Genomic DNA, 12,659 nt, shown 5'->3' with positions numbered 1-12,659 from the left:
AGCCTATGAGGAAAAACAGTGCAAGTGTACCACAGAGGATACAAAACACAGCATCAGAAAAGGAGAAGAAATGACGTGATCAAGCCTTAGGGAAAGGGATTGAGCATAAAGATAGCTGGGGGAACTGGAGACAGAGATTGTCATTTTATTATCTTAAAAAGAGACAGACATGGATGGGGGAAAAAAAAATGAAGAAATTCAAGGAGCTACGTAAGTAAGAACAACCAGAGAGGCTCTGCTATATCTCAAGGATGATGTGGGAGAGAACTACATTGTAGATGGGGAGAACTTCATTGTGGATGATTTGGATAGCATGGAGAAGATGACAAGGGGGTGGGGAGGAGGAAAAAAAATGCCCAGGAAAACAGGCTAAGTTATAATCCTGTACATACTGTACACTTGAAAACAACCCTGGGACTTGTGGGTGTATGGGTATACAGGACCAGAATGCTCTAACAAGAAAAAGGCTTCAGAGAACTACTGGCACTGTAGAGGGTGGTGCAGATCTGAGGCAGAACTTAAACAAGAAAACCCTGTAGATATTATCTTCAATCAGAGGCAAACAGGCAGCTGGTTAAGATTTCTACAGAGGGAGGGTTGGTTCAAGGATGGCAGGAGTATTCCTGAGAACCAGTGCAGAAACCAGCTCTCATGTTCTGGCCAGTTTGCAGAGCTCCAGACAGATGGAAATCAGAGGGAGAGGAGCTAGCGACATATATAAATATGGCCAAGGGGTAAACAGTACGGTGTCCGATAGGGAAGGGATGGAGATAAGAGCAATCAAAGGACTAGAGAGCTACAAGCAGTGGAAGATAAAGTTCAGGGCCAACTGCAGAACTGCCCTTGCTTTGTCAGCTCTGCTACACAGAGTCTGGAGCAGGGAAACTGTAATCAACGGCAATACCAAATAAAAGTAAAACAGCATTGTACTCGAGTAAGGTAGGACGATCAACTGGAGCCAGGAGCTAATGGAGTCAAAGCAGACAGGGAAATAAGGGACCAAAGCAATCAAAGACTAGAGAGTCAAGTAGCCTCTGCCTAGAAGCATCCCCCGAAACTGAATTCAGAGAGCAGGCAGACCAAAACCTTATCTAAGTAATGCACCAGTACCTGTGTCCGGAACATTAAGCTTCTCCTTTTTGTGCTTATATTTGCTGACAATTTTGTGGAATAAGTTCTTTTTCTGAGACTGGAATGAACCTACAGACAACATTAATAATACACACTTTTAATCAGCAGTTTTAAAAAGAGCACAACAGTCAGAGCATGTACTATAAAACCTCCCCTTCCACTAATACAGGATGCTATTTCATGGTGAAGCACAAAAACTGACACCCACTGAGCTCCCTGGAGGCTTTCTATCTAAGCAGGCTGTACTTCAACCCACCACCTCTCCATACAAAAGTGTCCCAGAGCATTTTGTAGAATGATGACCATCAGAAAGCTCAGCCATACAATAAAACAGGAGGTTTTTTTTTGTTTGTTTGAAGACACGCTCCCTTTCAGATGTGTAGTGGGATGGAGTTAGCCTTCTTTGCAGCAGCCTGTACGGTGCTGTGTTTGAAACTGGTGACGAAAACAGTGTCAACTCACTGGTGTTTTAGTTGTTGCTGAGCAGCGCTTGCACAGCGTCAAGGACTTCTGTTTCTCGCTCTGGCTCCCCAGAGCGAGGAGTGCCCTGCCAGGGGGGCACAAGAGGTATCAGGGGACAGGGCCATGACAGCTGGCCCCAACAGGCCAAGGAGCTATCTCACACCATATGATGTCACACTCAGTAGTAAAACCAGGGATGGGTTTCCAAAGTAGCTGTTGCTCAGGGCCTAGCTAGGCATGGGTTTGCTGGTGGTGAGTTAGTGATTTTGCTTCACTTGGTTCTTGTTTTTATCCCATCACTTACTAAACTGCTTTTATCTTAACCTACAAATGTTTTTGTCCTCACTTTCACCCTTTCTGGTTCTCTCCCTCATCCCTCTGTCAGGGGAGTGAGTGAGCGAGCGACTGGGTGGGTATGTACTTACCAGGCATGGTCAACCTCTTCCCCCACCCCAACCCCCCACCCCCGCAGGACGCAAGAGTTAGGTTTGCCTTTTTGGTGACCAGAAATAAGTTTACAGTTAAGTGAAGAAGTAAAAGCTCCCAGGAGAGTAAGGTGACGGTGCACCCAGGTGATGGTACCGTTCCTACTCTGATAGTAGGGTCTTTACTAGTAATAGTCAGAAGGCATTTGACAGAACAGCAGACAAAGCATGCCACTAGCAGAAGCCATTAGGAAGCTATCCTTTGACTCACTAATGGAGTAAACAGAGATACAGCAGCAAAGAAATAACAGACGCATTATTTCTACGCTGCAAAGCCACTTTTAGGCAGTTACTTTTCAGAAACAAACTGCGCATTAAAATCTTATTTCCGAAGATATAGCAGGTAAGCACCTCTTCAGGCTAGCTCAGAACAGACCTGCCCAAACAGAAAGGAGATGCAGTGCAGATGCCAGGACAGCTCACAGCCTAACAAGAGGCCATCCTTCCCAGCTGCACGGTAGCAGGAACTGCACACCATCCACCACACTGAACTCCTCCACTCCTCCTTACCCTTAGGAGAAGCCAGACACACACTGGCTACTGAGACAACTGTAAATGTGTAGTTATGTGATCAAGGTAAGTTCACATCATTCATCTGCAGTTTTCGATCACTAACCAGCTCTGTATGTGGGGAATGAAGGAGAAAAATCTGTAGCACATGCAAGAAGGAGAACAGCATTTGTAGAAACTAGCTTCTGTTTGAATAATACACAGAGAAATGTAAAATCCAGACAGGAACAGGCAGAAAAATCCTCAGATTTTATATACTTTGGCTTTGTGGCTCACTGATGCTTTTTTTTTTTTTTTTTTAAAAAAAAAAATCAAAATCTGGGGAGAGGGGAATAATATCACAAAAAAATCCAGATGTCAAACAACAAACCAAAGCAAAACCAAAAAACAATCCAGGCTAGACACCATCTTAGGTAACATCAGCTTGAATTTTAATAACTTTGCTAGAACTTGTGGAGAAAATACTATAAAGTTCAACAGAATAGACCATATTCACTCAAACTAATTCAAGTGTCTTTCTACAAATTTTATAGTAGGTTCCAGAGTATCACAGAGTTGGATAAGCAGTATAGGGCCAGTACAACAAGAATGCAATGTGAGTCATGAAAAAACTCGAACAGGTTGAGAGAAAGCGTAAGTGAAAAACCTGGGCCTTCCTGAAGACTAAGGTCAAATACTTAATTCACATCAGAAGAGACAAGTCTTTCCAAAACAGTTCCACCAGACACAGAGGCAAAAATATGCTATAAATTACTAAGGACATTTCTACTTTTTTTTTGTTGTTGTTGTTGTTTTGTTTTGTTTTGTTTTGTTTAGGTTAGCAAATTCGTGGTTAGTAGGTGCTTGGAATAAGCAACATTTTACATGGTATCAGGGAAGTCTCTATTTCTATAGCTCAGCCTGCACCCTATAAACTCTTAAAATCAATTCCACAGACTACCAGTGAGTGCCAGCAATTGAGCAGAATAAATGAGATTAAAAACTCCCCAAAAGACGACAGTTGTTGCACGAATAAGGAAAACTGTGTCTTAAATTTCTCTTCCACCATTCAAGCAATGTTTCTGATAATCTTGTATCTGCACCATGTAGCAGATGCTAGATGTTAGATGGTTCATAGCACATGCTACTTGAATGTAAAATTATGTTCTCAAATGGAAAGACATTGACTTCAGTGGTGTGAAAAAATTAGCCACCTTCTTAAAAGGAAATTTCTAATACCCTACCCTTTTCCCTTTATTCTTGTGAGACAGTGTTCATAGTTACTTCCTTTGGCCATGTATGCAGTGAAAGAGAAGATGAGTTAATAGTTACGTACGTCAACATGTCATACTTAGACCCGAGAATTTGACTTCGAACTCCATGAAAAACTTACTTCACAGTCCCTGCCTGAATTACTTGGGAGTCAGCTAGATGCTATGCTCAATGTCCTTTGTAAAATGCCGTGTTATATTTACATACATCATATTTACACACACAAGTTATCTAGCAATTACAGAATAGACTATTTGGTTCTTTGAAAATGTCACCATCCAATCCTTCCCTTAGGTTAAGGCATGAAACAATGAACGGCTAAACATGGGATGCATGTTTAGCAGGGCATATTCAGGTATGAAAAACAGAGCTTTTCTTTTTCTTCCAATAAAAATCAACCAAATTAATGGAGGAGGCAAAATATAGTCCGGACCTGAGAGGACATGGGCACACGTACTTAATTTCAGTAGAAAAGGCTGAACAATGGGCCATTCCTAAGATAAAATATCCCTTCTCAGTCTCCAAGAGCAGGTGCCCCAGGGGCATGGTTCAGTCATAACATAATCCATGACGGAAAGACCTAGCCAATCTTGCTGTTATGTAGTGGGTGCTAGGAGTGCCTTCCTATAGAAAGCTTAGAATTGCTTTTACTCTTGTAAGTTTACTTGCTATTGCTATACTGCCACCTTAAGTATAGAGTAAGTCCTGTTCTCCAGCTGATCTTCCTTGACTGAAAATATTCTATTTCGCTCTTCTTTTCCTAGTGCTACAGCAGCTGCCACGTGAGTAACCACCCGCTAATCCCTGGCTCCAGTGGCTCACTGTACTCCCTGTGACAGCACCAGGAATTTCCTTCTGGGAATATCAGTGTGGACAGCAGCAGCTGTTTAGGGAAGCAGTGGGCAAGAAGATGAACTGGCCATGCATAACTAACCATCACTGCATTTCCTCCATGATTCTGGGCATGTGCTCCTCCCTACTCCCCCAGAGTCCTTTATTGTACACGGCCAGACCAAACAGAGGACATTTCAGCACTGTCATAAGACAACCAGGATGAACACACGTGCCTCCCAGAAGGCTGTGGCACTGGTTTGATGTGAGGAAAGAAAGACCCTACAGAGGAGGTGATGAAGCTCACCTAACCATGGGATCAGCTCATTCCCCCAGCTTGAGACTGGCCTCCTACTAAAATCCTTGCCTTGTCCTGTGAGGCCATCGGGTTGGCAGGACCCCATAATCTCCACAGCTCCCAGAAGAGCTGGCCAAACTCTCCATATTTCTAAGTCTCTCAGGAGGATGGTGCTATATTTTTAGGTTGTGATCTGTGAAACATTATGGCTTGCCATCTCCAGACATCCTAATGCCAAAAACCCAACAACTAAGCCAAAAACCCAAACTAAGGCTGAGAGGAATGCCACAAAGTAGGATTATTTTTAAGCTGATGCTTTATTTCTAGTCCTAGAGGTCAAAGAAAAATAAAATGCAGACAATCCCTCTCCTGAATAAAAGTACACTATGCAGTCTTTTCCTGGCCTTCCAAAACGAGAGCTTTAGCGAAGTGTTTAGTGTGTAAGTGAGCATTTCTTCACAGCACACCACAGAAATAATGACTATGCCTGCTGCTCATTTTTGCATATAAGCGAATTAGTGACTCACTGCAGACTGATGACTCGTGTGGTGGGATGTTTTGGCACATATGCCATTGGAAAGAAGAAAAACAAAATCAGTCACAGCTCCAGCAAATGTCGGAGCAGGCCATCTGCACAGATTCAGTATAGCTGTATTTTTCATCCATTTTGTTACATTGCTATTGTACGTGCTTGCTCCTGCTGTGCTTGGGGTGGGATTTGCAGAAGGCTGCTGACTTTAGTTCTACTTCCAACTGAAGAAAGATCCCTAATAAGTTCGGTGAGAGCAGAATTGGACAATCTGGAAAAACTGGAAAAAAATGCCTCTCATTTAAGAAAATTCAAATTTTCCCTTGCACGTGGACTCGAAACAGTTATGTCACAGGGTTCTTCGTGTGTTTTTACGTTAAAAGAACTGCCTGATGTGAGGACTGGGCATGGCAAGCACAATGGAAGGATTCAGTCAACACTGATCCACTGATTTTCCACTTTGCAGTAACAAAATGCCCTGACAATCCTGTCTGTTTGGGTCAGGTAGCAGATCAGGCCCATCATCTTATTTAGCCCCATGTAGTTATAGTGTAATGACATATGACAGAAAATCAATCTTGCATCATTTACTCCAAAGTAAGATAGGACCTTGTCAGGCAGGGTAGAATGTGCTTTTTGTTTTAAGGCATAGAGAATTAGTTATAAAAGAAGCAACCTACCTCCAAAACAAAACAAAACAACCCCCCCAAACATTTCTCTATTTTTAATCACCTAGCATCCTCTGAGGGTTTTAGTGTGCAGTGCTCCAATCTACTTTTCAGCCTTTAGTTGCAATTTAGCAAGCACTGATCTGAAGACTGCAGAAAGTAATTATCTGAGGATTGAAAATGCAGGGGAAGTTTACGATTCTGCACGTGCTCATCCAGGAAAAGCAGGGCATGATTTTAGAGTGTTCACTAAACCTCATGATCATTACATATTGTTTGGAAACAAGGCACATTAGAGGCCCCAGCCACTAGTAGGCACCATTTGTAATAGATGCCTCATCTAATGACCTTACAAGGCAGAGACAACTCCAAAAAAGAACAAAGAAGCAGAGAAAGCTCCACACAAGAGGATAACGCAGAGCGCAGCAGAGTAAGGTTAAGGTCTCCTATATCCCAAGACAGAGTCACACCCACAGGACTGTATTGCTTCTTCACAGTACATGCTCATCACGCTGCAAGACAAAATGCCACTTTTGCTTCTGCTGAATTCTAACGGTGTAAACATAATAAAAAAAACTAGAACCGTTCCAAAGTAGTCTATCATTTTGTACAGAACTGCCTGTTTCCCGTGTTTCCTTTTCTGCAACAGCTTGTAGACCTGTATTCATAACACTGTTGGAGGTTAGTGTTTTCTCACTGTCTGTGCACTCAGGATTTGCAGGCAAGCCAACAGCATGACTAGGCTGAACGGCCTGTCAGTACACTACAAATTAATTTGGGGATTCAGCGTAATGAGTACTTGGCTCTGCTGAAACAGTTTCCCCTATAAAGCTAGTAAGCTTGGTTGTGTGCAGTTTGGTTCAGGTTGTTTCAAATACACAGCTTGGATCCTAATTTTAAGAATCCTAAAAAATAAAATCTGGCAGAAAACAAATTAAAATCAACTTACTGCCATGGAATGTTAATATTTTTAGCAATTTTTCTTTTCCAAAAGGGAAAAAAAAGAGGTATGTTGGAAAGTTTCTCAGTTAGCTCTTGAGAGCTGAGCCTCACTCTCCAGGGAGCTGGAATGACTGATGTGAGCTGCCAGCTCACCCAGCTAGCTTTTGTGAATTCAACATTCATTGGAATTAGGAACAGGTATTGCCATCTCAGTCTACATTTAGTTCAGGGCTATGGGTAGATGTTCACTGCAAAAACAGCAGTGTCACCATCAGTTACTCCTGCCTCCAGGGCTGCTTGTTACAAGCCTACAGCTCACTTGGCGGAAAAGTTCATGTGACTGTTGGCCATCTACTTTGGTACAAAGTCAGATGGCTTGGTTTAAAGAGCCGCATTCGCCAGCTACAGGCAAACGCTCCATGGCCTTCTCCGCAGGACTGTGCCAAAACTACTTATATCAGGCTTGTGACTTGCCTGCAGTTATGCTTCTGACCTTCCCTTGTGATGTGGCTGAAAATATTCCAAAGCTTTTTAATAGTGATGGAAACAGGAATCAAAATGAACCTGTACTTAGGAACTTGGCCAAAAGCAGAATCTAGTTCTAGGCTAGCTGGCTGGGGTAGCATTATCATGACATTTCCGAACAAATTAGGACCTGCAATTTTTTTTTTTAAAGACATACAGACACCTGAACAGGTTAGTGAGAAATCCACACAGCTGCTATTACAACTTCAATTGCCACGCTGTGCCCAAAAGATGTTGTGTAATAAACCACTGTATTAATATACTGTTAAAAAAAAAGTTCATTCATGCTCATTAAAGAAGTTCTGTAACGTATATACCATAAAAATGGAAGAGACAGAACTCACTTTGTATCAGCACAAGTCTAAATTTGCAGGAGTCTGACTGTTCCATATCTAATTATATAAATACAAAAATCAATACTAAAATTGGCATGTACTAGAAAAGGACAGCTGCTCAATCCTGCATATTCTAATGTAATTATTTGTGAAGCATTCAAAAGGCATAGATCTAGGGTTGCCTGACTCAAATACAAGTACTGGATTTGAAAATCAGCCATCCCATGATACTACCACGGTAGCTGAACAGGAAACCAGGTTCACATTGTAAACTGTGCATAATGAGCATTCTTCTGAGCATCCTCTTGTCTTGTAGAATTATTGGTATGTCATTCCTTCATTTTGTGATGCCACAGCCTAAAAGCATTTTCTCTAACTTATATTTACTTCTCTACCACTCCTGTGACACAGGCTGTCTGAATATAGAACAGTCAAACATGTCGTGAGTTATTCTCCCTCTGTGACCCTCAGCAACAGAGCTGAGCATAGAACTAGTTTTCCTGTCCTCTAACCATTTTTATCATTGCAGAACATTTTCAGTCTAATTTTCCATTGTAAGTTTGAAATCTTGAGGAAAAATATCCAATTCATTCAGACATTTCTGGTATCTTATTAATAAAGCCTAAGATTACATTTAAATGAAAAAAATGAAAAAAACACCATGCTTTGAAAAATGTCAAAGTAACTTTTTGATGACCTGCCATTTTTCTCCCCTGCCAGTTTCCCCCGGGAAAACTTGTCAAATTCACTTACCTCACAAATATTCCCCTCCCTCTGTTTTTTTTTGTTGTTGTTGTTGTTAGCTTTGCTTGCTATGTGGAAATTATTTCATGTACAAGCTCCAAGCAATTCTACTCTACTCAGCACAATAAGCAGAAGTCAAAAGTATGGCCTGAAAACTAACCCAGGTGAGAACCAACTAGCTTCGGTGCTAGAAAAACATTTTACCTCACACTTTTCACGTCTAACAGTAAGTAAGACAGTATAAATTCCAGAGCTTGCTGTAGCATTGTTATTGATGAAGAACGTACTGAACACAGTAATTTACCTTTGTTGGATTTTGGTTGTTCAGATGAGCCGCTTCCAACCTTTCTCTTTTTCCTTGGAACAGATGAGCATTTCCTGTCAAAGGTAATAGGACTGTATTGAGGGAGGCTGTTGAATTTCTTTTCAAATTCTTCTTCCAACTTTGCTAAGCTAAAGGGGAAACAAAACCAATCAAATTAAACGTAACTCCATTTCTGGGGAATTGTATTTTGTGTGCATACACATGCATCTTCTACTCATATAGAGGGAAAGAGGTATGCACACATGCACACTGTAAATGTCACACTATTATACATAATCCAAATTTGGGATGAGAATGTACAATCCATTTCCTGAATTTGCAGCTCTGGAGAAATTAAGTTTTAATATATGCAAATAATGTAAAAAAGATTAGCTGCGCAGATTCATAAAGCAGATTTGTCTGTTCTATGAGGGAATGAGAAAAGACAATAAAACCAATAAGTAAACAAACCAATACATAAATTTCACATAAAAATCATATTACACCAGAATGGAGACAATTTGAACTACAGCAGAAATGTCAAACTGTCCAACAAAGCTAACAAAAATGGCAAGCCATCCAATCTTCTGTGCAAAGGAAAAAAAAATAAACCTGGTGCTTCAGGATGGCCATTAATTTGTATTTCTTCTGGGGGGGTGGAGGGGGTTATACTTCCTTCTCATTTTGTTTGTTGTGAGATGAGAAACACAACTAGCTCATGACTTCATAAAACCCAGCATTCTTCATAGGTCAGCCCAGCTTGAATGAGTGTAATAAGCTTTACCTACCACTCAACAAGTCCACAGATGTGGTATTATTCATAACTGCCAGATGAAAACAAAGCACTTGAACTGGATGGTATGGCACGGCCTTCCTGGCTGTTATGACTGTGCTATCTTGTGTAAGCATGACTTTTCAGAGAACTTCTGCAACCAGGCAGGATCATAGGAAGCAAGTGCGTTTTAATAAAAGGAAATTTGCAGTGCTAGGCAGATTATAAATAGAACTGCCCCTGAGAGGGGAACCATGACATATTCTACTCATCTCAAATTCTGATTGCTATGGAAAACGAGAACTGGACAGATGTTGTCATGATTGTTGGAAGGGATGGCTATGAGACACTCTACACTTGGAAGTGTCAAAAAAAAGATGACTTCCTTGTCTCTTGAAACAGCACTTCAGTCCAATCGTGTTCTGAAAGCTTTGGTACACAGACTGGTACTTCATTTTATCTCTGCTCAGCAGGAGTGGGGCTGTACACAGGCAAAGCACACCTGGCACGGACCACCAGGGAAAGCGTGGGCAGCTACCTATAGAGAAGGTAAGGGGACACAGAAGTAATGGGAGAAAGGAGCGACTCCAACAGCAGTGAGGACTCCAGCAGACAGACAGACACCCTAATGCTGAAAAGTCATGATGAAGAGAGCAAAAGAGTTCAGAGGGCAGAACTAAAACCAGCTCTTCCAAGCAGACAGACGATCAGGTAGTGCAATGAACAAGGATAACAGATACCTTCTCCAGCACTTTGGCTCCACAAATAACTGCTTCTGCTTTACAGAGTTCACTGAACATTATTCATTAATGGCATGGCTGAATCAGGAAACAACGTTCACTAATATGAATTTTCCCCATCCAGACAAATAACAATGGTAGAGCAGTATGTGTCAAATGAATAAAATATTTACACAATTTTCCTTGTGACTTTGAATAAATCATATAAAAATACATATTATTTTTTGGCTTGGAGATTTGGCATTTGGTTTTCTTGCCATGAGTTGACCTAACATTTTCAATTTTTTAAATTTAAATTTAAAAGATATTTCCAATGTATACACTAGCTTATATATAGTACAGTAAAAATACAAGAATTGTGCCAATAGTTTTTATCAACTATTCCAAATGAAAGAACTCTTGAAAATTTTCAAGAATGTAATATCTTTGCTGTGAAGTGAGCTGCAGCTAAATTTCACATAGACCAGGTCATAAGAGTATGAAAAAGGCCTGCACAAAAGAAACGTATTAAAATTTTAACCATGACATGCGGAAAATCTACTCTTTTGTTGTTGTTGCTCATTTTCACCCTCTTATTCAGATAATTGGAAGTCTTCATAACTTGCAAGTGTGAATGGCAAAGCAGATTTAACAGCTATGCCTGCAGTTAAATAAATCTGTTAGTACTTTGACAAAAATTGTTATTCATACTAGAAGAGTAATTCTGTGCAGCCTTGCTAAATGTTAATGCATTTGTATTCATTATTCTTCTGATACGTTTAATTTCTTTATTGTATATATGAACGGTTTAAATATCTTGCCTCAACAATAGAAAAATTGAGTATTTATCATAATTATTTGCAAATATAAGAATGTTGTTTACTCTTCCTGTCAGCACCTTCTTCAAATAGGCAAAGGGATCTATTTTTTCTAGTCTGTTTATGACGATTGAACACCTACACAGAACTTTAAATACTGTTTGCAAAGTGTGCTGAAAATATAAAAATATAATTAACTCTCTTCACCAGCTTTTGAGCAGCTAAATATTGTGATTTAAAAAAAACAAACATATTTAAAGAAGTGTGTAAATAATGCCATTCAAGTTTATTTACAGTATTGTAAACAATGAAAGATCTCAGAGGAATTAGTTTGGTATATAACCAACATGAAACTAGAGCCTTACTCCGTCACACAGGTTTTGCAGTTTACAGGAATTCAACGAATTGTGTTTATGTAGTTTAAAACATTTGAGTGTTGGATGCTGGGGTTTCGTTTCACTAGCTGCAATGGGGAAGACTCGCTCTTAAGCTACTAGGCTGACCTAGCTAAAACTTTGAAAAGTGTTAGGTAGCAACTTACCCCAAAACAAACTCTTCCTTTGGCTTAGTCTTCTTCAGCTTTTTGTTCCCACTTGTCCCGCTTTGGGAAAAAGCCCAGTTTTCTTCATTCCAGCATCCTTCATGATCTGAGGAGTTGCCTTTTCCTGAGCTTCTTTTTCCTGGGATGAAGGCAGAAAATTGTTTCTCATCTTTAGAAAAACGTGCCAAAACAAAGTGGGCTTGGAAGGAACTTGCACACCACTCAGCAACGGAGATTAAAAATTGTTTTGTAACCCCCTCAAGAAGATCAAACTTTTTTTTTTTTTTTTTTTAAATGGATAGTAATCTTGTTGGCAACTGTTTTTTTCCCCTTATACATATATACGCATATACACTACCTCCAAAGTCAGGATCTCTTCAGGTACCAAGCAGGAGAAAGAGATGAGTAGATTCACACTAATAAGCCTACCTAAATTATAAACATCTTTTTCTTTTCCATTTTGACTAATTACCCATTTAAATCTACTAATTGGAAAAATACATTTCAATTTATCTCACCGAAAGCTTCCAGAAATTTTAATCTAAAATTTATCCTTCCACAAGGTAAAGGGTTCTCACTCACCACCTACAGCAAAACTGATCACAGAATGGCCAAGGTTGGAAGGGCCCTCTGAAGGTCATCTAGTCCAACCCCCCTGCGAAGCAATGACCTTAGAGAAAGTGTCACACATCTGCCTCTTGTGATCAAAGCCGTCCACCCTACAAACTCAAAAGCTGTTTACATAGAAAACCTGATTGTTCAGGATTACATGCAAACATCTATCAGCAGGTCGA

General features: G+C 40.4%; 1 protein-coding gene across 20 annotated transcripts in view; it reads right to left on the bottom strand.

Annotated features, from left to right (window-relative positions):
* The window catches only part of BBX (BBX high mobility group box domain containing), a 139,796-nt gene that overhangs the window by 18,280 nt on the left and 108,857 nt on the right, over positions 1–12,659 (bottom strand). For 16 of the 20 annotated variants that reach the window (XM_035315074.1, XM_035315086.1, XM_035315083.1 and 13 more), the window contains 3 exons: positions 11,866–12,004; positions 9,016–9,164; positions 1,111–1,200 (listed from right to left, as the gene is read on the bottom strand). In XM_035315074.1, coding sequence (XP_035170965.1) covers positions 1,111–1,200; positions 9,016–9,164; positions 11,866–12,004 — 378 coding nt within the window. Of the gene's footprint in view, positions 1–1,110; positions 1,201–7,875; positions 8,325–9,015; positions 9,165–11,865; positions 12,005–12,659 lie in introns of those variants that run through there. The other 4 variants (XM_035315075.1, XM_035315091.1, XM_035315076.1 and 1 more) reach the window with 4 other exon arrangements.

The sequence above is a fragment of the Oxyura jamaicensis genome, chromosome 1 (assembly GCF_011077185.1).
Source record: "Oxyura jamaicensis isolate SHBP4307 breed ruddy duck chromosome 1, BPBGC_Ojam_1.0, whole genome shotgun sequence".
Lineage (NCBI taxonomy): Eukaryota > Metazoa > Chordata > Aves > Anseriformes > Anatidae > Oxyura > Oxyura jamaicensis.
Note: the sequence above shows the minus strand (reverse complement) of the source record. Positions and strands in the feature narration are given on the sequence as shown.